This window comes from Vidua macroura, chromosome 8 (genome assembly GCF_024509145.1).
Source record: "Vidua macroura isolate BioBank_ID:100142 chromosome 8, ASM2450914v1, whole genome shotgun sequence".
In the NCBI taxonomy this organism is placed as follows: Eukaryota; Metazoa; Chordata; class Aves; order Passeriformes; family Viduidae; genus Vidua; species Vidua macroura.
Genome location: NC_071578.1, coordinates 3,479,434 through 3,504,932, shown reverse-complemented (window position 1 = coordinate 3,504,932; position 25,499 = coordinate 3,479,434). Strand labels below are relative to the sequence as shown.

General features: G+C 41.4%; 1 protein-coding gene across 2 annotated transcripts in view; it reads left to right on the top strand.

Annotated features, from left to right (window-relative positions):
• Window positions 1-25,499, top strand: part of ZRANB1 (zinc finger RANBP2-type containing 1) — a 44,273-nt gene that overhangs the window by 11,426 nt on the left and 7,348 nt on the right. For both annotated transcript variants that reach the window (XM_053983269.1, XM_053983270.1), the window contains exons 2-9: window positions 394-491; window positions 1,212-2,062; window positions 12,664-12,851; window positions 14,365-14,518; window positions 16,871-16,942; window positions 18,038-18,236; window positions 22,664-22,784; window positions 23,625-23,754. In XM_053983269.1, coding sequence (XP_053839244.1) covers window positions 1,249-2,062; window positions 12,664-12,851; window positions 14,365-14,518; window positions 16,871-16,942; window positions 18,038-18,236; window positions 22,664-22,784; window positions 23,625-23,754 — 1,678 coding nt within the window. In that variant the 5' untranslated portion in view covers window positions 394-491; window positions 1,212-1,248. The remainder of the gene's footprint in view (window positions 1-393; window positions 492-1,211; window positions 2,063-12,663; window positions 12,852-14,364; window positions 14,519-16,870; window positions 16,943-18,037; window positions 18,237-22,663; window positions 22,785-23,624; window positions 23,755-25,499) is intronic.

The window sequence follows — 25,499 nt, the reverse complement described above, 5'->3', positions numbered from 1 at the left end:
GGGGTAGGGGAGGAAATGCTGTGTACATTAGTCTGGTTGTCCTTTATCTACCTGCCTCACCCTTTCCCTCTATTATGCTCTCTACACAAAGCTTTTTCTGCCTTCCCCATCCAGAGTTTCAGATTGCAGTAAGAGTGTTCATGGATGTTTTGGTGTGAACTTGTTGCTTGGATCTACTTCTTTTACTTCAGCACATTGATCACTTTGTGTGGCCACTGTTTTTTTTATAAATACTGGTTTATTTTAACCAGTCTCTCGTGGCCTCAGCAGGTCATGACTGGGTTTAACCAAGTAAATTTGGATTAGAATAGGTGTGGCATTTAATAATTAACTTTCTGGTTACTCAGGTCCAGTAGGAAACCTATAATGAGTCTGTTTTCATTTTGTTTACAGGAATAGTTATCTGCTTAGTCTCATCCTTTATATTCAGCAATCTGAAGAAAAGGTCTGAGCCAGCATGAAGACAGAATCCCCTCTTCATTAGAGAAAAAGTGAGTTGGAATTGAGTTGAAATCTGAATTTGTAGCATGAAAATCCTGTCTTAGCCTGCCAACACACAGTGCTTGTGCTTGCTTTCAAGTGGCATTTTCACTTTGTGATACTTCTGATATGGGTGATGTCCAGTCAAGTCTTGGTTAAGCACATTTCTAAAGTTTTCAAATTGTAAATATTTTATGTAAATTCCAACAGCCTCCTTTTCTGAAAGAACTGCTTACTCACTGTGTAACTGCCCACCTGATACACTCTGTACTTCCAAATCCTGTGAGGTCTGTTACAGGACTTAGACTCTGTGTTCCTTTTCTTGTACTGCTGTGTTCACGTGGAGTTTTATTTTAAAAATTTAATATTTATAACTTGTTTCTGTAGCTGTACCGGTCATTTCTCCAGTATTGTCAGTGCTTAATGGGTATTCTGAATTTGTTTAGAAGTCTCTGTGCAAATTTGAAGAGTTTCAGAAATGCAGGACTGAGGTTTTTTCTCATTTTTGCACTTGTAAATTTCGAAATCTGCATGTAAAATGCCGGTAGGTCAAGTCTTACCCTTTTCATATGATTTTACTCCCCTTAGATGTTGTAAGAATATGAAATAAAAAAGATTGCCCATTAGGCCAGCCTGATTTTTATATCCACGGGGTTAAATCTCATTCATTTGTTGTTTTGAGCAGCTCCTTTGCTGGCACTGTGTACTGATGGTGTGTTCTGACTCCTCAGCTTTCTGCTCGCCGCAGTTCATTTCAAGGAGTGCACGATGACAGAGCGTGGAATTAAATGGGCCTGTGAGTATTGTACATATGAGAATTGGCCTTCTGCAATCAAGTGCACCATGTGTCGTGCCCAGAGACCCAGTGGAACAATTATCACAGAAGATCCTTTCAAAAGTGGTTCCAGTGATATCGGGAGGGACTGGGATCCTACGAGCACTGAAGGAGGGAGCAGTCCTTTGATCTGCCCGGATTCCAGTGCAAGACCAAGGGTTAAATCATCCTACAGTATGGAAAGTGCAAATAAATGGTCGTGCCACATGTGCACGTACTTGAACTGGCCAAGAGCTATAAGGTGTACCCAGTGCTTGTCTCAGCGCAGGACCAGGAGTCCCACGGAGTCCCCTCAGTCTTCAGGCTCCGGCTCCAGACCGGTCCCTTTTTCTGTGGATCCGTGTGAGGAATACAATGACAGAAATAAACTAAACACAAGGGCTCAGCACTGGACTTGTTCTGTTTGTACATATGAAAACTGGGCCAAGGCCAGGAAATGTGTTGTATGTGACCACCCCAGACCCAACAACATTGAAGCAATAGAACTGGCAGACACAGAAGAGGCTTCTTCCATCATAAACGAGCAAGACAGGGCTCGGTGGAGAGGCAGCTGTAGTAGTGGTAATAGCCAAAGAAGATCTCCACCAACAACCAAACGTGAATCTGATGTGAAAATGGACTTCCAAAGAATTGAATTGGCTGGAGCTGTTGGCAGCAAGGAGGAGCTTGAAGTTGACTTCAAAAAACTAAAGCAAATAAAAAATAGAATGAAAAAGACTGACTGGCTGTTCCTAAATGCTTGTGTGGGTAAGTTGTTTACTGCTACCTTCTGCTCTTGTGCTGGTGGTTAAATATTTTGGGAGGATGAAGAATTAAAACAGAAACTTGGCATTTGATTTCAAACCAGGTTTTTTTTTTATCTCTGCATTTCCATTTAAAAAAGTAAGCCTAATGTAGAGGTTCCTGAAATAGCACCTGCTGAGAGAGGCTGTGAAGTTCATCCATAATCTGAACAGGGTTAGACGTGTCTCTCAAGTGTACTCGGACTTTTTTGACCTTTTGTAGAAATGGATATTCTTGTAACCAAAGCTTGTTGTTCCCTGTAATTGTCAAAAGGTGGAAAAATTACAAATCAAATCTACAGAACACAAGTACATGTAGTACTGTAAAAAATACCATTAATGGATAATTAAAATTACTCTTCTTTTTGCTATGGCAAGACATGCTCTGTAGAGTCAGCAGCTGCAGCTTGGGAGTATTTGTAAACAGTGTAGAGCTTGCAACAGTACAAGATGCTCTGTCAGATGTTAAAAATAACACCAAAATATGTAGCTCCAAGAAACTGCATGTGTAATACTGACCTTGAAAGTAATAATGTTGTATTAATACACATACTGTGTTGTAAATGTTTACAGGCTTTCTGAAAGTATTTTTGTAGTCAGCTGCTTCAAAAAACATTCAAATACCAATTTTGCTTTGTATTTTAGTGCTTTCCTAAGGAAATGCTGGATAATTCTCGCAGTGCTGTTAAAGAACAGAGCCATGTGAGAGCAGGGTTTTCTTCAGTTCTTGACCTTGTGAGTTAACTTCTGTGCTGTAGCTTCCCAGAAGCAGATATCGTGTGCCCCAGCATACGAGCAGGTTCAACACTTGAAATATGCAACTATTTTTAGAGTAAAACACTTCGTTTGAAACTCTGGCTCTACTAGTATGTCTCATGCTGTTCCTTAATGTTTCACAAAGTCACTTCATGGTTGTTGTAATCAAAAAGCTAATTAGTGGAGCTGCTTTGTTTAACATATTTGATCAGGTGTAAATGTTTTTGTGGCTATGCTGCGTTTGGTTTCTCTGAGCTAATAAATATTCTGGTTTATTTTTGTGTTGTGTGAGTAGTTAGACATGCACACTTCCTTTTGGAAAGAGATGCCTCAGTATTTCCTGATACCTCCAGTTCCTTACAACATTTTTTCCTTCTGAAATGAAGCAGCTGAAATTCTGTGTGGTATTTTTTTAAGTTATTGAGTACCAAGGGTCAGTTGTTGGAGGTTGTTCCTCTGCCTTACAAGGGTATTTATCTTGCATTCTGATAACAATTGTATTAAATATTAGGCTATTTTTTCCCTTTGGTTTTTCAAAAGTGATTTTTTTGACTATTCTAATATTACTTAAAATATTTCACACCTTCTGATTTAACCTGTGTGGGAAGGGTTGTATTTATATTTAAGAACATGGGTCTGCAAGTATTTGATGTTGCTTGTGACTATATAGTTGTACATAAAACCCAAAACCATGTTCCTAGAAGTTTTGTAATGCAATAATGATTTGGTCTGAAGGGATCTTGGTGAGAAAAGCAGAATGCAGGTGGAGTTGTGTGCTGATTGTTACTGCTGCCTGCTGAAAGCTTTCATGGATTTTTTTCTCTAACTTTAACACCTACTGTACTCCTGGGGGAGAGGGATGATGGGGGCAGAGGAACCAGCAAAGCTGTTAATTATCTCTCCTTCATCTCAGAATTTCATTTTGCATATTGCAGATACCATTTTTTTTCCCAAAATACTCCTTGTAATAGGAATAACGATAGGAAGATTGATGGAGGTTGCATGGATTCTCTTGTGCTTGTCTCTGGTTGTTGTGTACTGTATCTGTGCTAGAAAAATACACCAGTTTAGCCAGTAACCATTAAAGCAATAAGCTAAATTTCTGCTTGTGATCTTAGTGGGACGTACTTAAACCAGTTTAACTGTCAATTGAATATTTTTTGCCTAAAGCATCTGTTTTTACCATTGAAATCAAGTGGGTCACTGTTACTTAGTGAGTTCTGTTTGTTTGCCATCTGGAACTCTTGGGAAGTTTTAGCTGAGCTGAACACTTGTCAGTCCTTAGCCAAGCAAAATTATAAAATAGGACAAGTTCATGTTAAATACCAAGTAAATTTGTGAACATTGATGGCCAAGAGTTTGTGTGTTACCCTGCTCCATCTGACAGATGGTGCTTAACAAGGATTTGGGGGCTTCAGACTGAAACCTCTCAAGTTTAAGCTCAGTCAGTTATGGAGGGTCCATTTGCTTTGAATCCATCTTTTGTTAAAAAGTTAACTTGTAAAGTAAACCCCGAAGTTAAAAATAAAGATTAAAGGAGTAGGAGGAATTCTTGGCAGAGTGGTTATTTTCTTTTCTCTTAGAAGATATTATCTGTCAGAAGGTACCAAGGAAAATGTCTGATACTTTAGGACAGCTGTTTGGTTGAAATCCCTCTTCACATCTCAACTCCAGTACAAAATTCTTTTTACTAGATCTTAAATTTAATGTCAAGTTTCATTAAAAAACACATATTAGACCACTCTTTTCCACATCTGTTTTTTTTTAGCTGAAACATGGAGTGATGTGTATAAAGTAGATTTAAGAAGGTGTGTGTGTGTTTGTATTTTTATGTGTGTTTGTATTTTTTTTTGTTCTGTTGGAGGCATCCATTAATGCTTTTCCTACCTCGGTAAGTAAACATGTCATCAAGGCTTCTATTCCCTGCAAATCCAGGCTGGACAAAATGTGATGAGTGCAACTCCTGCCTTTCAGCATGAATAGTTCCCTTGATGGAGGGTATTCCTTCCAAATCAGAAGGATTAGTGGTATTGCCCCATTCAAACTCTGCCAGCAAATGTACTTGAATGTACTTGTTTTTTTTATTGACCTGTTTTTTTCAGAGTGATTGTATCTGTTGGGTGATTCTTTCTCAGAAAGATGAGATTTTAAACTGATTCATGTGGTTAAAATTTATTAAAATCCTAGCAGAAACTGGAGTAAGTGTGGCTTACTGGCTTCCTCCAAATGCCAGTTTAAATTACAAAGAGGAATTACAAATGGTTTCTGCAATGACACCAATGTTTTCTACCATAGTGGCCTAGAACAAGATTAATGTTGAGTCCAAGGTGACTCATTTCTTAGGGGAGGGAACTGATGTATACTTAAATTAAACTTTTATTACCTTTTCTATAACTTATGGTACCTGTGGCAGAGACTGTCAGGCAGTCCTGGTGGCCTGTGGGACTTACAGAATGGCATGTGCAACAATCAGGAGTTACTGGGGGGCCTGGTGAAGCTGGTTTCGGCTGGCTGTGGGTTTAAGGAGTACAAATGGATGAGAATGGCTGTGCCTGTAAAACCTCTCTGGCATCCAGAGTTTGCTTGGGTGTTACCCTGGAGCTTCCCATCTCCTGGCACTTCAGGGCTGCATTTGACAGTGCTGCTGGCAGAGTGTGTTTGCTGCAGGGCACTGCTGGGGATTCTTGAGTTGTGAGTGCAACTCCTGAGCTTGAACTGCTAGATTAAAAGTAAACTGCATTTCTTCTCCTTTTCCTTTCTCCTCCACCTGTTTATCACCTGCTGCAAGAGTGTGTTCTTCTCTTGGTTCAGGTCAGTAAGGTGGGTGTTGCTGTCATGGGCCAGAGCTCCCTGTGGGGATGGTGCCTCCCAAATCAAGTAGGCACACATTCTTCTTAGCTCTGTGAAAGAAACCACTAAGAGTGTGTTTCTTAAACAAATCCAAAATATTTAGAGCAATCTGTGATGAATCTTGTTTTGCAGTACATCCTTAAAAGGACTGTAAGTTCATTCCTAGTATTCCTACATATGTCTGCTTAGTTTTTCCTTTGTCAACTGTTTTATCTCTCCTACAGGGTTTTTTTTTTATGCCATTAGAGTTTTGAATTAGTGCCAGATATGTTACCCAGGCCTTCAGAAGCCCTGTGGGCAAGGAGAGTCTCCCTGGCCAGACGTTGGTATGGAGTTGGCTGGGCTGTGTCCCAGGCTGCCCTGCAGCTCCGGGAGACACGGAGGCACCTCCTGCTCTGTCCTGCAGAGCCTCTGGCTCTTCTGAGTATTTATAAAGGCAGCCTGAAGGAACTGAACTGACATGACCAAGGTGCTTTCAGCTGGCACTGCCACCCAGAGTCGTCCCAGGTGCCCCTTTCTGTCCTCCTGGGTGTTTGAAAATGAAGCTGGATTAGGGGATGTTTTTTGTGGGGGCTGTAGGGATTTTGTTTCCTTTTGCTGGTGTAGTAAGTTCAGACTGACTTCCTCATCACATCCAGGGTAAAGCTGAACCTTGATGCTTCTGTTTGTGCCGTGCTAGGGAGTGGGAAGTGTGTGGGTGGGAACAGGCTGCTGGAGGCCAGGAGAGGCCATGCACCTCTCCTTGCAGCTGTCAGGCTGGGCTGGAGCTGTTTAGGGAAGTGCAGCATGGATTACTCACTGCCAGGTGATGCCCTGCCACGCTGGCCGTGCCTGGGCACTCAGACGGTGCCTGTGGGGATGGGTGGAGGGGGAAGAGTCCCTGGTGTGATTTGTACAGCCCAGCCTCCTTCCCTGTTCCCCTGGGACAGTGGGAAGCATGACTTGGCTGCTGTGCCAGGTAGCAGTGATGTAAGATCACAACTCTCACCTGGCTGGGAGAGCTCTGTGGATTGTCATTGTGCCTTGGACATCTGTCCTGTCGTAAATGCTTTACATTTGTGTGTTTATATCTTTGAGACTAAGGAGAACTCTGCCTGCAGAAAATGATAACTCCTTTTACTTTGGTCTCCTGACTACTTTTCTTAAACACTGTGATATTTTATGCTACAAATAATTGAATAAATGATCATGTTAAAACCAATTATTTCAATTTCCCTTAGAAGCCCTGATGGTTAACTTTAATTATTAACTTTAATGATTTTCCACTGTCTAGCCTCCCTTTGGGGTACAACCCTGCAAGTAACAAGGGGTGTGGATGCCTGTGACAGATTGGAGAGGGAGAAGGACATCTTTAAACAGTTGTTCTTACATCTGTGCTGCTTCATCTTGTAATGATATATTCAAAACATACTACATGGATTGTATGTAGGGAGAAGAGCTGTTTGCATGGAACAAAGAATAACCAACAGTTATCCTCTCTTGCATTGGATGGCTTCAAGTCTAAGGTATATGCCTTCTTGGAAGTATTTACTTTTTTTTTTTTTTTTAGCTGATGCAATTTGCTGAGCTTGAAGAATCAAAAAAACCTTAATATACAGAAGTTTGTCATTACCTGGAGAGTGGCCTGCTGTTGATTGTGTACTAATACTGACAAGGGAGGCCCTGGAAATCAAGAAAGAGAAGGGACAGAAGGGTGTGTAAAAGGCCCATAAAGGTTTTTCAGACAACCCCTCTTTTTTATAAATTGTTGTGTCACATTTGCTTGCAAAGCAGTTTGTCCTTCAGGAGAAATTCTTCTCTGGCTGAAATTGTGAGTCACTTACTATCAATAAAACTTCATTTATGGCCACCTGATGAGCCCCTGGTGAAGAGCTGGAGGAGCCTGAGGGCTGACTCAGCTCCAGAGAATGCCACAGGTCCTCAGCAGTCTGTGTTAGAGGAGAAGAGATTCTTAACAGGTGTCAGAATTAGGTTTTAGTGGGTCAGTTGATCAGCCTCTGTCTTGCTGGCACTTAAACCAATCTTAGGATTAGTCCTTAGATGAGTAAATGAGAGCATATCTATGACAGACCACTTGCAGTTGTATCTGTGGCAGAAGAGAAGCAGCACAGGGCTCTGTCTCTGATCTGCTTTATATTTCAGCAGGAGCTGTCTCCACTTCCGACTTCTAAAATGTCTGACTTGGTTGTTTGAGCAATTTGCCTTCTCTTGCCAAGCAGTTCAAGGCATTGTCCCTCACAGGAGGCACAATGACCTCCTTAAGATGAAGTGTTTCCTTTTGCAGTCTGCTCAGATGAAGAACACGGTTATTGGAGGCATTGCTGCCTCCTTGAATCCCAGAAATCCCTAATCCCAGGTGGTTCTTTGCTTAGTCACAACTGCAGCAGTCTGCTGAAAGAATTTGCCTACTTCATTTGCAGCTTGTGCCAGCCAGTGCTCCACAACTATCAGAAAGATGCTGAAGTCAATAAAGGCTGTGCTGTAGTATTTTCCTTGGGAACTTTTCTGTCTGGCTGTTCTGAAGCCACTGGAAAAGTGCACTAAGGGAAAGCAGGACTTGGTTTTCTAGTAATGCTTGTAAGCCTATCTTGCATATTTTCCAAGTTTATATAACTGCACTAAACCCTATAAATATTTACATGTTCTAAAGAGTAAACACAATAGCACCTTAAGCTGGAATAGTTTGGTTTAAGCAGCTAATTCTGGCTTATTTAATATGAGGATAATATTGACATCTAATAAAGAAGGAAGTTGTAAAAGCTGTAGGAGGATCAAGGTGGTAAGAGTTGTAATTGGGTGGTTAATATTTTTTAAAATTTAGTCTTTTGAAATACCCTTTTAAATTTCTGTCATTTAATATATACTAAGATTGCAAATGTCTGATCTGTGCTGTTCATAACAGGCAGGCCTTTACTAGAAGAAGAAAGAAACCTTGGCTCCTGGTGCTGTGAAAGTCTTCCAATAAGAGGAAATGCCTGAATTGCAAAATGGGAGCACAGTTGAACCAGTAAATGCAGAATTCTGACTTGTAGTTGTATTTTCTCATGACTTGGGTGCAGCACTTGACAATCTGTCCTCTCCCTTAGGATGTCAGACTATAGTCAAAGATTTTACATTAGGCCAAGCAGAATTTTTTAGGGGGCACACAAAGTCTGGTCTATTCAGGGGTAACAGCAAAGGGACACTTCTGGAGTCCACTTTAAAGGAAAGCTGTGGTTGTGTGGATCAGGAGCAGGCACTGAGTCACTGGGATGTGTTTGCATTTGTGCTGCTCTTGAAGCCAATCAGGGCTCTGCCTTCACAAGGGTTTGAGCTCCTGGAGGCTCCCAAGTGTTCTGGGAACAATCTTCAGGCAAATGCCACTCTTCCTTTTGACATTTCACCAGTGTGGGGAATGCAGTGGGTGTCAGTGGGGAATAATCCAACTGGCACAGGACACAATTCAGTCTGCTTGTGTAAGTAATGAGGCACTTCTGTGTTGTGAAATGCAAGGAATTATAACATCAGTAAATATTTCTGTAGTATTTCTCATAAACAGTGGGGGTTTAAAGCTCTGTTTAAATAGACTTAATGAATTGGAGGCTCTGGCTCATCCCACAGAAATCAGAGCCTTTGTAGGAATGTGCCTCCTGTTGTCAATACGAGCATATTCAGGTCTCATTTTAGTATGGCGATACTGAATTTCAGAATTGCAGGCATGGTGCATGTAGGCAAATTCATCTCATAGTTTTGGGGCAAGATTTGTGTTTTCTGGTTCATATTTCTGACAGTCTGCCTGTTACTACTATATTTTGTGTCCACTGCTGCCTTGGATTGTATAGACTGGCTCTGTAAGCAGGGTGGCACGTGGTGGGCTGTCAGGAATTTTCCCTGTTCTGAAGTAGCTACAGTGGATTAGATATTTGGTAGAACAGGTAAAGAGAAATGTTAACTTCTTGCTGTGGCTCAGAGGGGCCAAGGAGGCTTGTAATGCCCATGGAATAGCAGCCCTGCAGTATTGAGTTGGACTAGACAAACAAAAACTTCCTGATGCTTCCCCCTGCTATAAAGAGTAATTTTTACCTGTTTTGATTAAAGAACAGAGGATGACCAGATAGCATTCATGCACACAGTCACACTGCCATCTCTCCATGAGCTGTAGTTGTGCTGGTTTGTGTCATGCAGCACACCAACCCTATACCTAAAATACTACTAAAAATACATTTCCTTGTTTATTTTTTTTTTAAATGAGGCCTAGAAAGCATACTCAGTTTGCCTGGTTTGGATGTATTACTTGGTCTTTAGCTTAAACCTCATCAGCAAAGTTTAGAAATGCACTTTTTAACTGACAGCTTATATAACAATTTTAGTAATTCTAGGACATGGGGCTTGTGGGAATGTCAAGTATTGCAAGACGTGGGAATAAACTTCCAGAACTGGCAGCGCTGCACAGAGCACATGTCACTGATTTGGATCCTTTTTGCAGCTTGTAGTAGTTAGTGCTTGAAAAAGGCATTTCCAAACCTCACATGACCACCTCAGGATCAGCCTTCGATCTCAGTTGTTGCTGAGGATTGATGAAGAGTGGGATGATAATAAGCAGCTGAGGGTGGGGGACTGGAAGAACAATTAAAATGATGAATTTCCCAGTAGTAGGCTGTAGTAAAATGTACTGCTTGACAGGCTGGCTGGCCGGAATGTGATTTGGGTCTGATCATCTGTCACCAAAAGATCATTTTAGGGATATTTGTTTGGACTTTGAAATCAGTTGTGGATATTTGGATTCTCAGACTGGCCACCTACCAGTCTTGGGTGGTCTTTGGTGTGTTTGTCTTGGGGGACGTGGTGGAAGGTGCAAATGTGGTAACAGGAGTCTCATAGGACTGAGGTTAAAATACAAAAAGGGTTGATGTGCCTTTTAGCCTTTAACAAGGTGCTTCTCTGAAATTAATGTAATAATAATAAAATATCATAAGATAGCAGAGAACTTGCTCTACTATCACATTTCTTCTTTCCTCTGATTTTTGGGTTTGCCAAAGCTCTGGTATAACTTGTTTTAAGAGGGCAGGTCATGGGAAATTTGATCAGTTATCTGGATACACATACAAATTTACACACACACACAAAACATCAGTTTGGAGTATTTGGTTAGAATGATCATTGCAGCAGCCATGAGGAATTGTCTTATCAGTGGCAAAAATGTTGCTTGCATGGAAATAAAGTTCTACACTTGGCACTTCTGACTCCTACAGAGCAAGAACTAAAATTGGACAGACAGACCTCATCAGGGGAGAATACATGGACAGGCACTGAATGAGACAGTAGTGCTGGAGAGGAACAGGAATGTCTTCCTTACAGGAGACAGACACACGCAGCACAAACTACAAAATACTGTCTGTATGGTTTTCCTTCTGCCCTGGCCCGTTAGGACTTTGGAATGAGTGGGTAGACACTGTAGGACTAAAGTTTGCAGTTGAATTGTTTTGGAACTTCTCTGCTTCAGACCTCTGTTGAATAATCAAGCTGTTATCTGTGGACACTTACACAGCACAGCTGATAACTTCGTAGAGAAATGTCTTGCACTGATAATCCATTTTCCCCCTGTGTTTCTTCTGAAAGCTTTATAATCTCAGCATTCAAAAATACAGTTTTTGGCTGAGCTAAGAATGCTTTTCTAAATCCTGGATTAACCAGCAAGTCAGTGGTTGGTGTGCTTCTCTGCTAGCAGCCATTTCAGTGTGTTGTGTTGGAGTTTGTTTAATTTTGGTAGGGGATTTTTACTTGTTTGGGCTGAGGGGGCGGGAAGTGTTGTGTTTTTTTCCTTTTTTAATTTAACTTCAAGTCCTGATTGGGAGTGATTGTCCTGATTGGGTTTGATGACCTTTCCTGTTCATCAGCTTTTATGTCTTGGTGAGCAAATGAAGTGGAGGATGGAGTTGGGTCTCAATCTCCAGCCTCCACTCAGCTGCTGGCTCTCAGGAGCTGGGAAGGAGGTTTAGCTGCAGAAAACAGGGACAGGGTTTTCTCATTTGTCATCTGTGCTCTTCTCTGCTTGAGCTGCTGCAACAGGGGCTGCTTCTCAGGAGTGAGATTCTATTTACTGCTCCAGTAAAGATGGCTTTAGGGACACTATTCTGTTTCCTCAGTTCAGCACTGCACTGTTCTCTTGTGGACCACGTACCTAAAATAGAATATATTTGAAGGAATTTCTAAATTTAGGAAGTGTTATGTTGGAACAGATCCTGTTAACAGCTCCACATCTTACTGGTGGTGTATTCTGATAATTGCAGCTAAGGAATACATTCAGCATGATTGGTCTTCATAGGAAGCATGGCACAGAAATCAAAGATTTCCAGGGACTCTAGAAGACATTGGGGTCATGCATTGTTCCTCTCATCTTGCTTTAGAAGATACACACAGTGTATTTAATTTCTCCTTAATTCATATTTAATAGAGTATCCTGAGTGAAACTCTCATGCTTCATTAGTAGCAGAGATGGTGAGCTGAAGAGAAAAATTTATGCTTCATACCATTTGTACTGTTTGGAAAAAATAAAACTTTTAGTCCAAAAACCTTTCAATAGATCCTATTTCTATGATCTGATAATTTGTGATAAAATAATCAAACTAATCTCTGTACTGTGAAGAAATGACTTTCTCTCTGGTCAAATGAAATACTTGTGTGTATGTTACTGCTGGTGTTTCATCATGGGTCCACTTCTGAGCTGGCTTTTGGTCTCTTACACTTTCCAGCTAATGTGGGTAATAGAAATAGTCTGAGAGATGAGGTAAGTGTAAATATTTTGTAGTCTTCTGCCTAAAATAATAAAATATTGGCAAGTTTCTTGCTATGCAGCTAGCTGATCATCGTCTGTTTGGCCTGTAACAGGACAGCTACAGGTGAGCTGTGAAATGAGGTGGCTTGTTCCACAATGCTCCCTCGCTGTCTAAAACGAGCCGTGTGTTGTTTCTCTGCCCTCAGGAGTTGTGGAAGGTGATTTGGCTGCTGTGGAAGCCTACAAGTCGTCTGGAGGGGACATTGCCCGGCAGCTGACGGCGGACGAGGTGCGGCTGCTGAACCGCCCGTCCGCCTTCGACGTGGGCTACACCCTCGTGCACCTGGCCATCCGCTTCCAGAGGCAGGACATGCTGGCCATCCTCCTCACTGAGGTGAGCTCCCCTGGCCCTTGCAGGCATGGAGCAGCACTTTAGGTAACTGCACCCCTGTGTGCAGCCAGTGGCATGCAGCTCTGATTTGTGGTGGTGATAGAATATACGTGAATCGCTGCCTTGTGCCTCGGATTTCTCCTCAAGAAGTGAGTTTGCTTTAAGAGACTCCCTTGTGATGACCCTGAACATGTTCAGCTTTCTCATTAATGAACAGTCTTGGCACACGTTGTGACTTTACTGGCAGTGGAAGTGAGCTATTGTGAGGCTTCCTGTGCTCTGGGTGAGGCAGATGAAATGCTCTCAAAGCGAAGCACTGACATCAATGACAGCGTAGTTAATTCTGACTTTGTTAATGAGTAAGTCTACCTGGGCTGGCTTTCCTGGCTTTTGTGGGAGCTTCTCTTGCAGAGAGAGGCAAATTTCTTGCTTTGCAAAATGGCTGCATTTTTTTCTATTCCTTGCCCATTTTATAGACTGGCTGGTTCCTCTGATTTGCTCTTCCACGTTCTATTGTGTCACCTCACTTCTGGTGACCTCTGCTGTTCTCCATCTTCTCCCTGTAAATAATTCTGTTACCTTTTTTTTTGTCTGTTTTCTTCAAGTCAGACTTCTGGTTGCTCACCTGATCAGGGCCAGATTTTTACTCTGCCTCCTTCCCTGATGCTTAGTGTAATTCTGAAAGCTGCTGTTTGCCTACAAAGCACATAAAGATGATGGAATGCTTAGTGTTGAATAATTAAAAAGAGTAGATGAAGCAAGACAAATGTAGCTAAAGCCTTGAATATATATATTTATATACGACTAATATCAGTAGCTTTGTGCTGCTTACATAACTCTGTGGATGGAGTTGCATGTTTTAAAACAAGTTAATTTACTGAAATACTGTCTTAGGAATTTTTGTGTTTGGTTTTGTTTCAGTGCCTAGGAATACTGACTCGTCATTTCTGGGAGTGCTTAGTAGTGTTTGAGCCCCAGTGATAATTTCCTTTTCTAGGATATGAATGAGTGAAAATGTGGGTCTTAAAGGTGTTTTTTTAATATGCATCTGGTGTCATCCCTGTGCCACTTGTCCTTCATCATTTAATGGGTTTTTGACTAGAACTGGAGAAATTTAACTATCTTAGCTTCATAATTTTTGGGAAGATTGTAGGAAACTGTCTTGTGCAGTGGTAATGAAGTTTTGTTGAATCTAGACTTGACTCATGCATGAGATTTGAGATTAATGTTATTATGAGCTCTTACCTGTTTTTTTCCTCTTTTTCAGCTGGAAGTGGTCACCTGTTAATTCACTTCTTCAATTTAAAGATGTTTTTTAACCAGATCTATGTTATCAGTTCCATGACAAATGAGACATTTCATTAAGAGTCACTAAACTTTAGATCTTTCAAGGTGCCAGTGTTTACAGTTCTCTTGCATTCCTTGCTAACCAAATACTCTCTGCTGGTGGTCATCCCTCCCAAACCTTTATGTTGAATGGGATAATCCTGAGTGCAGTAACTGTGTTGTTTTACAGGTATCCCAACATGCAGCCAAATGCATTCCTGCCATGGTGTGTCCAGAGGTCACGGAGCAAATCCGCCGTGAAATTGCTGCATCTCTCCATCAGCGCAAGGGAGACTTTGCTTGCTATTTTCTGACTGACCTTGTGACGTTTACGTTGCCTGCAGGTAGCTACAAAACCCTTCTTCCTCCTGGAAGATTTTATTGCTTGGCCACCAGTTGAAAAGGATGTATTTTGACTTTCTGGTGGTGATGTGTGTGTAGGTTTTATTCATTAAGAGCCTTGTTAATTAATTTATTAAGAGTTTTATTTATTAAGACCTATTTTATTAGGTCACATTTAGTAGTTTAATTTGATTACTCAGTATTTGCACACTTCAATCCATACATTGTTCCTGTGAACTGAGCATCTGTTGTCCTACTTAGACATGAAGAAATGGAAGAGAAGTGGTGTGTTCTAAGAAAAGGCTGAATTTAAAGTGAAGATGGGAGCCCAGACATTTCTGGTCCATGATGTGACTTTTCACATGGCTATTTTAGCTTTCAGTTCTTTCTGTTGAGGCCCAGAGCTGTTCTTTTTACCTAGTTGTAGCAGTAGCACTTTTTGAATATTCTGACATCAAGGAATGTTTACCTATTAACAAGGAGCTATTAGAAGACTTTTAATTTTCAAAAGCTCTTTCCTTTTATAGAAATGCTACCACTAGTCAGAAAACATGCAGCTGCAAACTCTGCCAATCAGCAGATCTGTTTGTCTTTTTTATAAAACATTGCAAGAATTCTATTTGGAACCCCTTTGGTGGAGTGTTACCTCATCTCTTCAAAATTCTGGATAATATTTACCACTTGTGCACCTGACTGAGGTGCTGTATTCAGTTGTATTCTGTGTGAGAGGCACGTGGGGTGGGTGTATGGGAGACTAAAATTTCATTGCTTTTTAGGGGAGAGAGGGGAAAGGGGCAACAAGGATTTCATAACATGTGAGAAATGTTCTCTCCAGAGCTTAAGAATTTATTTAGTATTTTCAAGAGAGACCTCTTAAAGTACTCTGCAGCTTTTTGATTCATGTAATAGCCATTTAGTAATTAAAAAATAAAGCTGTTCAAAAGCTTTTGTGCATCAAGACTTTCCACTTTCCTCACGCTTTGCCAACTGCACATCTTCTGCAGTTTGGCTCCAGAGAGCATTTCCAAGGACAGAAGTATAAATCACACAATCCTGGTCAGATGTTACCTGAACAATGTATTTTAGGAACTAGTTTCCACTCCACCTTTCAAATAAACATATTGGAGCCTCCTGAAAAGCCAATGCTTGGATGTTTGAGAGCAAAGCTTTTACATTGATTGCAGGTCACTGCAAGCAGTTTTAGCTTAAAAAGCCCCAATCAATCATACAAAAAAAAAAAAAGACCACCCCACATCACCCTGCCTGCACCAGGCATTAATGTGCTTCAGTAGCAACTCATGTGCCTAAATGTGGACTTAAAAGCCCTGGGGTATTGGACATCTGAGCAGGACTGGCAGCTACCACACTGCAATTAAGAGAGATCTTTGTGTCCTTGAAATACCACTTAGGCCCCAGTCCTTATCCCCTAAAGTGCCTGAAGGGGTGCTGGATGCTCCTGTTCCTATTTTATTTACTGCCTTAACTTTCACGTGCTTAAGTTTCATAATTGTGCTGAAACCAGCAAAGTTTCTCTGGTTGCTGCTCTGCCTGGCAACCCTTTACTGCTTATCCTCTGTTGGAATGCAGGCCAGGAGCAAATATTTACTGTGTGGCACATGCTGAGTTTTAGAATGTGTGACAGTGTTTGTTGTTTTAAATGATACAGCAGCCACAAAAGAGTTCTGTCCATTATACAGTTTTCCACCTTTTTTTTTTTCTCCTTCTCTTTTATGAGGTAATTGCAAATTCTGTGTGTAATGCTCTTGGAGCAGTTGTCAGTACTGGCATTTTCCATGGCATAGCTCAATAGTTTTCCCATTTCTTGTTTTTTAACTTGCTGCAAACCATTGGGGTTCTCAGAACTATTTCTCTCTCAAGCCTGAAAGAGATCACAAAGGAAGGGCATGTTCTGGAGAAAAACACATCCCTTGGCAAGCTGTACCAGTCCATTGGGATAGACTGCAGATGAGAAGCCATTCCAGATGGGTGGAAAACCATTGCTTAGGATTGAAGCTGTGCTAAAATACAATAGGGTTGAAAGTAAACATACTCTTTTTTTATATTTCTCACCTCAAAGTGGTTGTTCTCCACTTTCTCCTTCAGAGAAATCCAGGCTTGCCCTATCCATGCTGTGATGATCCTTTCTGCATCAAAGGTGTGACAGTGAGGCTGAGATGCAAACCTGCCTCAGCAGCTCTGCCAAACCTTGGGTCACATATGACAGCAGCTTTCCAGAGGAGGTGTTAGGGCTGATAGGGCAAAAGCTGTTCTGTGAGTTCTCCTGAGCAGCAGCTGCTGATGTCTCTTTTACAGTAACATTCAGTGACTCTTGTATTTGCTTTCTGTTTTTCCAGATATTGAAGATCTACCACCCACAGTCCAGGAAAAATTATTTGATGAAGTACTTGACAGAGATGTTCAGAAAGGTAAATGCACTGAGAACAGCTGGGATCACTCCAGGCTTTTCATTAGAGAATGTGCCTCTTACTGAAAATAAACTACATGTGTCTGTAGATATGTGGCTCTGTCCCTGAACATGGTTTAAATAGAGATTGGATGCTTTCAACTGGCTCTGCACCCTGGAATTCATAAAGTTACAGAATGGGCTGGAAGGGACCTTGAAGACTTTCTCTAGACCAGGTTGCTCCAAACCAGCAACTTGCAGAATGGGGCAGCCACAGCTTCTCTGGGCAGCCAGTGCCAGGGCTCACCACTCTCACAGGGAACAATTTCTTCCCAACATCCCATCTAACCCTGCTCTGTGGCAGTGGGATGCCATCACTCTTGTCCTGTCACTACATGCCCATGTAAAATTATTTTAATTTTAACATTTCCAGTCTATTTATGAGGCAGAGGGAGAATGGAGTCTGTAGAAATCATATTTGTAGAGCTTTTAAAAAATCTTTAAAAGTCAGTTTTGAGTCACAAGCTTTTTAAGGAAAACTGGAAAAAATAATTTCAGTAACAATCCCCAAACAAATGATGCAGGTGCTGTGGTTTGGTTTTGGTTTATTTTATTGACAGTAGAAGAAATTTCTTCAGCCAGTGTAGTTGTCCTGTTCATGTTGATGCCTTGTGAAGGCTGCCCTAGAGCAGAGGCTGGACAGAGCTAAAGAATAAAGCAAGGATTTATTAAAAGGCCTCAATGGATCCACCTGGGGCAGCACAAGAGTCCAGGCAGGGCCACACCCAAGATGAACCAAAATGGTCCCAAAATGCACAACCAGTCACAGCATCTCCAGAAATTTTGTAAGTTCTGCTCCATTTGCATATTGGAGTTCATTGTCCAATTCCAGCTTTAGCCCATGCAGTCCTTCTTGTTTTTCTCTCTTCAGCCCACGTTGTTTGTGCTCTTGGGCCTGAAGAGCATAAACATATTTGTCCTTGGTCCCCTTGGTACGAAGGAAAGCAGAGTTTTATTCATGCAAAGGGGTAGATCATTGAGACTATGCCATTATTGTGCTGTCTGAATTCTCTGAGATAAATAAGAGCTTGTTTAAGAGCTGGCTGTGCCGTTGCAGAGCTGGAAGAGGAGTCTCCCATCATTAACTGGTCCCTGGAGCTGGGGACACGCCTGGACAGCAGGCTGTACGCACTTTGGAACCGCACAGCCGGGGACTGCCTGCTCGACTCCGTGCTCCAGGCCACCTGGGGCATCTACGACAAGGACTCCGTGCTGCGCAAGGCTCTGCACGACAGTTTACACGACTGCTCCCACTGGTGAGTTAGGGCAGCTTCTTCATGTGCTGGAGCAGCAAAACCCCACAGCCACCCCTCCCCAGTTCCCTGGTGTCTTGGTTTGAAAAGCCGGGTGTCTGCTGAGGAAGGGAGGAGCCTCCTCTGAAACGGAAAATGTAAACCCCCTGCCAATGAATTGTTACAATTTTGAAATTAAGGGGCTCTCAGGCAAAGATATGGGAATAGGAATAACAGTTCTTTAGTAGGTAAATTAAACATACAAATTTAATAGTACAAAAAAAAAAAAACAAACCACTGACAGAATCAGAACACAACCTGACACTCTGTGGGTCAGGGTGTGGCAGCAGTGCCATTCCATGGGGGCTCAGCCCTCCTGCAGGGCCAGCTGTGCTTCTGCTGGAGCAGGGATCCTGGACAAGGCTGGAGTTTTCCTCTGAAGCTCCAGGGGTGGTGTGGATGGGCCTGGGCTCCCTCTGGGAATGCAGTGGGGCAGAAAGCTGCTCCTCTGGGAATGCAGTGGGGCAGAAAGCTGCTCCTCTGGGAATGCAGTGGGCAGAAAGCTGCTCCTCTGGGAATGCAGTGGGGCAGAAAGCTGCTCCTCTGGGAATGCAGTGGGGCAGAAAGCTGCTCCTCTGGGAATGCAGTGGGGCAGAAAGCTGCTCCTCTGGGAATGCAGTGGGCAGAAAGCTGCTCCTCTGGGAATGCAGTGGGGCAGAAAGCTGCTCCTCTGGGAATGCAGTGGGGCAGAAAGCTGCTCCTCTGGGAATGCAGTGGGGCAGAAAGCTGCTCCTCTGGGAATGCAGTGGGCAAAGGCTGCTGTGGTGTCCCAGGATCTCAGATTGTATCCAGGTAGGAATGTTTGGCTCCTCCCCTGGGCAGAGCATCTCCCCATGGGATGATGGAATTTTATCAGCCATGCAGGGACACTCAATGGCCCAGGAACAGAAGATAATTAATAATTAATGGCCCATGAACAGAAGAGATCTCCTGGAGGGATGATTGGTTGTGGGAGAGATAAAGAAAAAACTGCCCAATGAACAGCAGAGAACTGCCCCACCTCTGACAGATGACAGTAGAATACACACCCCCTGCCACATCTTGCATTGCAACCTAAGACACCTGTGGATTGTACTTCTCAAAGCTGTCCAGTCACCGTGGTCCCAGCTGGGGTCTTTATCTCATGTTTTAAATAGGAGCACTGGAAACTTGGATGCTGTTAACTTGGGGATGGTTTGTGATGCTCAGCAAATGGCATTGCAAACACTAAAACGCTTTATACTTGTCAAGCATGCACTAACCACAGTTACTGGAGCTGGAATTTGTGTCCTTGCAATGTAAATCATGCACATGCCATGCCTTGCTGCTTGGTGCGAGCTGTGCAGAGATTGTTAGTAGAAGATAGCCTTTTATTCTTTATAAACTTTTCAGTATTTTCATTCCATCTGCTTAGTTATGACTTTACTCAGGATTGCTCTTTTTATCCCTGTTCTGTCTGCTAAAATAATGGCAGTAAAGCAGAGAGTGTTGACATTTAACTGGTTCTGTCATTTGGCCATAAAATTGATTTATCATTCTGTAAAACAACTTTTGTTGCTTTCCACCGACAGCCTTCTTTAGTCAGATACTGTGGTTTCCTTCTGCTAGAGGGACAATCTTAGTTGGACCCCCAGTGGTGTCCAACAGCTCTCCAGGGTGTCCTGGACTAAGGGATGAGCTGATAAAGACTGATAATCCAAGTCACAGGTGATCATTTCTTTGATGTTCTTGTAGTCAAGGACAGGATAAACACTGTCAGCACATACTGCAGAAAGAGCCTGTCCCTGTCCTCTTGCTGTACAGGAGATCAACAACAACAGTTAATTTAGGGGTACCTGTAAATAAATTCTGTGCTGTTGGGGGAGAGCTCCCCAAATTATCATGCAGAGCTGGATTCCAGGAAGTGGAGCTTCAGTAGCAATTCTCCTAGGAACCAGTGTCTGAGAGGATCTGTCACTGCTGTGGAGTTGTTCAGATGGAGTGTGCATCTCAACCATGCAGCAATGTCCCTGGCATCACAGGCAGCTCCCATGAGGCCAGAACAGAAATTTAGGATAGATCAGGTTTTGTTCTTTATGGTAACAAAACTAAACATGGTGTCCAAAAACAAGCTGCAAACTACTGAGCTTTGCACCAAATCTCCCAAAATGTTGGTGTTCATTGAGGCTGACTTACTGCTGTATCTTAACATAACTCTCACTTAGAGGCTACTCAGTCTTGTTAAGCTTTTTAGTTTATGTCTAGACAGAATTTTCATTTTACTCTGAATTTGTGTAATCTTTATACTTATTAGAAGCATAATTTTTAACTGATTGATGTGTTCCTTCAAGGGAACAAGTCTTCAAGGAACAAGTCATGTTCCTTGTTAGGAAAAAGTCTTTAGACTAAGTCTTGTAGCCAGATTTTGTTGTAAATTGGTCATTCTGTACATCCTATAGGTGCTGTATAGATTCCATTTGAGAAGATACATTTAATTTTGTGGGCTAGGATGTGGCTGATAGGAAATGATGTTGTCACTGGAACAGGCTCTTAAATGCAATCCCTGCTTAAACTTTTAACTAGTGGAATTATTCTTCAAAGCCTTCACAAAGACACTTAAAAATTATTATTTTTATAGTCAGACAGAAAACACTCATGTAACTCATTTGACCTTGTTTTGTTATGTTTGTTTAGATGCTGAACAAAGAAAAATCTATTTGCCAGAGACAGTCTTGTGTCTGGTACTCAGAAAAAGCTCCATAGAGAAGTTCCCAGAGGCTCTGGCCTGTGGAGTCTTTTCCACTCACCTTTCAATAACTCCACTTTTTTAGTTTACACAAAAGTGTGTTCTGAAGTGCCCCTTTTTGTATTCCACATTAGCTTTTGCTAGAGAATAGGCACATGCCCTAAGTTGACTTTCAGAATTTTATTCTTTAATGGATGCATTCAGTTCTCTTGTGTTAACCTGAAACCTTTACTTTAAATGAGATCAAAATCTTGTCTATGGCTGACTAACTCAGGGAAGAAACTTCTTTAGGAGAACACTTTCACAATTCAGCTTTTAGAGAGTAGTTTGGTGTTTTCCTTTTTTTTTCTTTTTTCCCTTGGATTTTCTGGGCTTTCTCTCTCATCCTGGTGGTGTGGGAGTTTTTGTTGTTGTTTTGCTTTGTTATTTCTTCTCTTTCCCCCAGAATCTGATTAAATTTCTTTCAGAAAACCTGGGAATGAATTTATTTAGCACTAAGTGCTGTTAGAAATTTATGAGAGAAAACAGGCAAAATATTTATGAGGTTCAAAGGTAGAAGTTTGTTTGGATAAAAAACGAATATAGATCCAGAAGATTCCCTGTAGATATAACTGTCAATTAGCTCAGACCTATCCAAATATCTTAATCATAGGAATTTTAAGCCATGCAAAGGTTTTAGCTGGAGTCAGGAAAACCAGCCTGGTTGGTGGCTGCTGTCCTACACACCAAGATTTTAGGGTGATTACAGCTTCACTGAAAGCACAGGAAAGATCTTATCCACACACACTCACTGCCTGCTAATATTCTCAGATTTTAATTAAATGAGTTCATTTCAGTGACATTTTTAATAAGCTGAAACTTCAGAATGGTTTCTTTGTCTTCACAGTAAAGGCCATTGTTTAAAAGTTGGCTTAGCACTGTTCCCTAAATCCTGGTTCCTAATAGGAAGTTGTGGCTTTTCCATCGTGTGGTGATTGGACAGAGTTAAAAATTTTAAAAAGCAAACACCTGCCTTTTAGTGTGTCATTTTTCTTGGTAAATGGTTAAATAAAATATCATGACTAAACTAAATCCCACTTTGCATATTTGATTCTTATCCACACTGCTTTACAACTCCATATAATGTGGAATTACCACCCCTTTGCTCCAAAATCTGGTATAAAACAGATTCTGCCTCTTAACTATGGGCTGTTGGAAATGGATATGCAAGTACTTTGAGGTTAATTGACTCAGGATGTGGTTAGAAATAGAAAATACCTTTTTTTGTGTGTATGTGAAAAGAATGAGCAACTCCTCCTGTATGAAATGGAATGTCTTACTTATGTTCCCTGTATATCAACACTTAAATAAACCTAAATAAGACTGAAAAAAACCCAAACAAACCCTATTGCAAGAAGTATTAAAATAGGCAGGAACCTGGTAGGAGCTTGGATCATGCTTGCTGTAGGCATTGCTTTTTTTTTTTTTTTTTTTTTTTTTTTTTTAAGTGGTTCTTAAATAAAGATTAATAAATGGAGTCTCCTGAAGATAAAAAAACAAAATCCAGTTTTCCTGCTACTTCCTCTGTTTCTTCCCCCTTCTTGGGAGGAAGGGTTACAAGGGTTAAATACTGCTGTCAGGATTATGGTGGTTGAGTAAATATTTTTGCCTTTACCACTTTTTTTCTCTCTCTCTGTTAACATTTTAGGTTCTACACACGCTGGAAAGAGTGGGAATCGTGGTATTCCCAAAGCTTTGGTTTACATTTCTCCTTGCGAGAGGAACAGTGGCAGGAAGATTGGGCATTCATTCTCTCTCTTGCAAGCCAGGTAAGAAAACTCCTTTGTCACAGGGCTTTTGGAAAAGATATTTTAATATCTAGAAAGAAGTTTCAGGACTAGAAGAGTTTTTTGGGAATAAGAATATTTCTGTATGAAGGAAGAACATTCCTCTTAAGCCAATGATCTTAAAATCTTACTGGGTAAACTCTTCTGCCAGTGTAGAAAAGGTTCATTTGAATTTATAATTTTTGAGCTCCCTATTAAGCAGTGCAACACAAAAAAAGAATTGTGGTATTAGAGTGAAGTCTGTAGAACAGACTCATAGACAATCAATCATATGTTTAATATCCAGCTCCTGCAGCACTTTAACCTCCCCAAACCACCTCCAAATCTGTCAGTTACACTGCTCAAACTCCAGCAAGCTGAGATTTTATAACTCCCCTCCAAAATGAGATTTACATTCCTATAAGCTTCCAGCTATGGGAGTATTTTTAGCTCTTCTTTTAAAGTATAAACATGATTTTGGTGCTATTTTTTTGAGATTTGTTTTGTATGTGCCCTTTTCCTATCAAAAGGTATTTGCCTTAAAGTGCCCTCAGATGAAGGAATTATTTTTAGACCTAACAATATGCAGAGTTTCACTTCTAAGTGGGGAATGAAATCCATTACATTGAATCTGGGCAATAGGACAGAATTATTACTGACAGCTGACAAGCTGAAATGTTTATCCTTATTTCCAGTATTTTTTCCAGTCTTTTGTTTTTCCTGTCAAAGCTTTATCACTCTTAAAAGCATTTTCTCTCCCAATTTGAAAACTGTTTTTCAAATTTCAAAGTAGAGGATTGTATGTTCTGTTTCGAGTGATGTCTTTCTTTGTGTTTGGTTCAGCCTGGAGCGAGTTTGGAGCAGACACACATTTTTGTACTTGCACATATTCTTAGAAGACCAATTATAGTTTATGGAGTAAAATATTACAAGAGTTTTCGGGGAGAAACATTAGGATATACCCGCTTCCAAGGTAAGCCTTTCATTTTTTAAATTCACAAGGTTGCGCTGTAAATCAGTAGTGACGTGAAATGACTGTATGAAAAAGGATGGAATGCTATTGTAGGTAAATTTTCATTTGCTATTCAAAAGAACAAAATAATGCTCTCCAAACTTGCAGTTTTTCATTTTATAGTGGGCATGGTGCCTGTAAAAGTGAATTCCATGATACTTTAAATGGGAGTTTTTAAAATTTATTTGTGTTTCAGTGATTCACACTTTACAGCAAGTGTGGTGTGAATACTGACTTATTTCTCATTAGTTCTGTAATTTTGCATAGTTTGATCAGGTTCTTTCTGACTTTTTCTCCTTATCTTCAGGACAGCCTGACTGTCCTTAAGATGAATATGAAGATGACTCAGTCCAGTTTTGCTTAGACTTAACATCTGTAGATTTTTAAAGATGCATTTTCTGCTTTGCAAGCCAAATTTGTGTTTGGGCAACTTTCCCCTCTGTGACATGCTAATACTTTATTATTCAAATAATAAAACATGAGAGGGGATTGGGAGCATCTGCCCAAACTGAGCTGTAAACAGAACCCATGGGGAAGGACCTGTGTGTGTTCCAGGGGGTTGGGACATTTGTTTTGCCCACAGTTCATATTCCTGGCTTCAAGTACATCTGCTTGATGATGACCCACTCTTTATTTATAGCTTAGCTGAGGACTTCCCAAAACATCTCTCTGATTTTAAATAAAAAAATATGGGCACTTTGGAAGGAGGCAAGGCCATGATCTATAGAAAACCCTCAGCTGTGCAGTAATGTTACTTTATAACTATTTAAAGTCTTGGCTTCTAAGTTTGGGGCAGTAACAAAACTCCATGTAGGGAAATTAATTACTTTTGTGAAGAGTCTAAAACTTTAGTAGTCATTGTAGTTAGATGTTAACTTTTCTTTTGATGATGAAAGGCTGGGAAGGAACAGTTACTTGTGTCACTTAAATCTGACACTCCAGCTTTGTGTTGCTTTTAACTCCAAGGCTTAGTGGTTTGCAAATAGTTTTATTTCCTAGATTGGTCATTGAGGCAGACAAGTGTTACATGGCCTAAATGTGCTGACATTTTCTTGCTCTGTGAGCCAGAAGGAAACTGGGTGCCTGGAACACCCTTTTACTGCACACAGGTTTCCAGGAATTCAAGCAGCCAAATAGTTATGACTTGACATTTGCTCGCCACAAGCCACATCCATCCATACATGGAAACAGCCCTGGGAACAGGTGAACTTGGAGTCCTGTGTCCCAGTACCTGGAATTGCTCCTCTCCCTGCCCAGCCACATTTTTGTGGTTAATGTGTGCTCATCAAATGCCACTGGCATAGCTGAAACCCAGCAGAATGGACTGGGAATGGGGTGGGCTGCCAGGAGGAGGCTCCTGCTCTGGGCCTGTGTGTGGGCTGTGCTCAGCACCTGGAGCTTTGGGGAGTGCTGGGGTGTCCCTGCCTCTGTTTAACATCACATCAGCCAGAAAAGTCCCTGGAAGTGTCCAAGGCCAGGTTGGACAGGGCTTGGAACCACCTGGGAATGTGGAAGATTGGGCAGGGGGTGGAACTGGGGGATGGCTTTTAAGGTCCCTTCCAACCCAACCCACTCTGTAATTTTGGGTTATAATAGAAATGGGGAATTGGATTTTTTTAATGCTTGTTCAACATCATGGTTCAGTTTTTAGCACCCTGTTAGCCACCCCCTAAAATACTCTCCCTGACAGGAATTTTTTTCCCCAG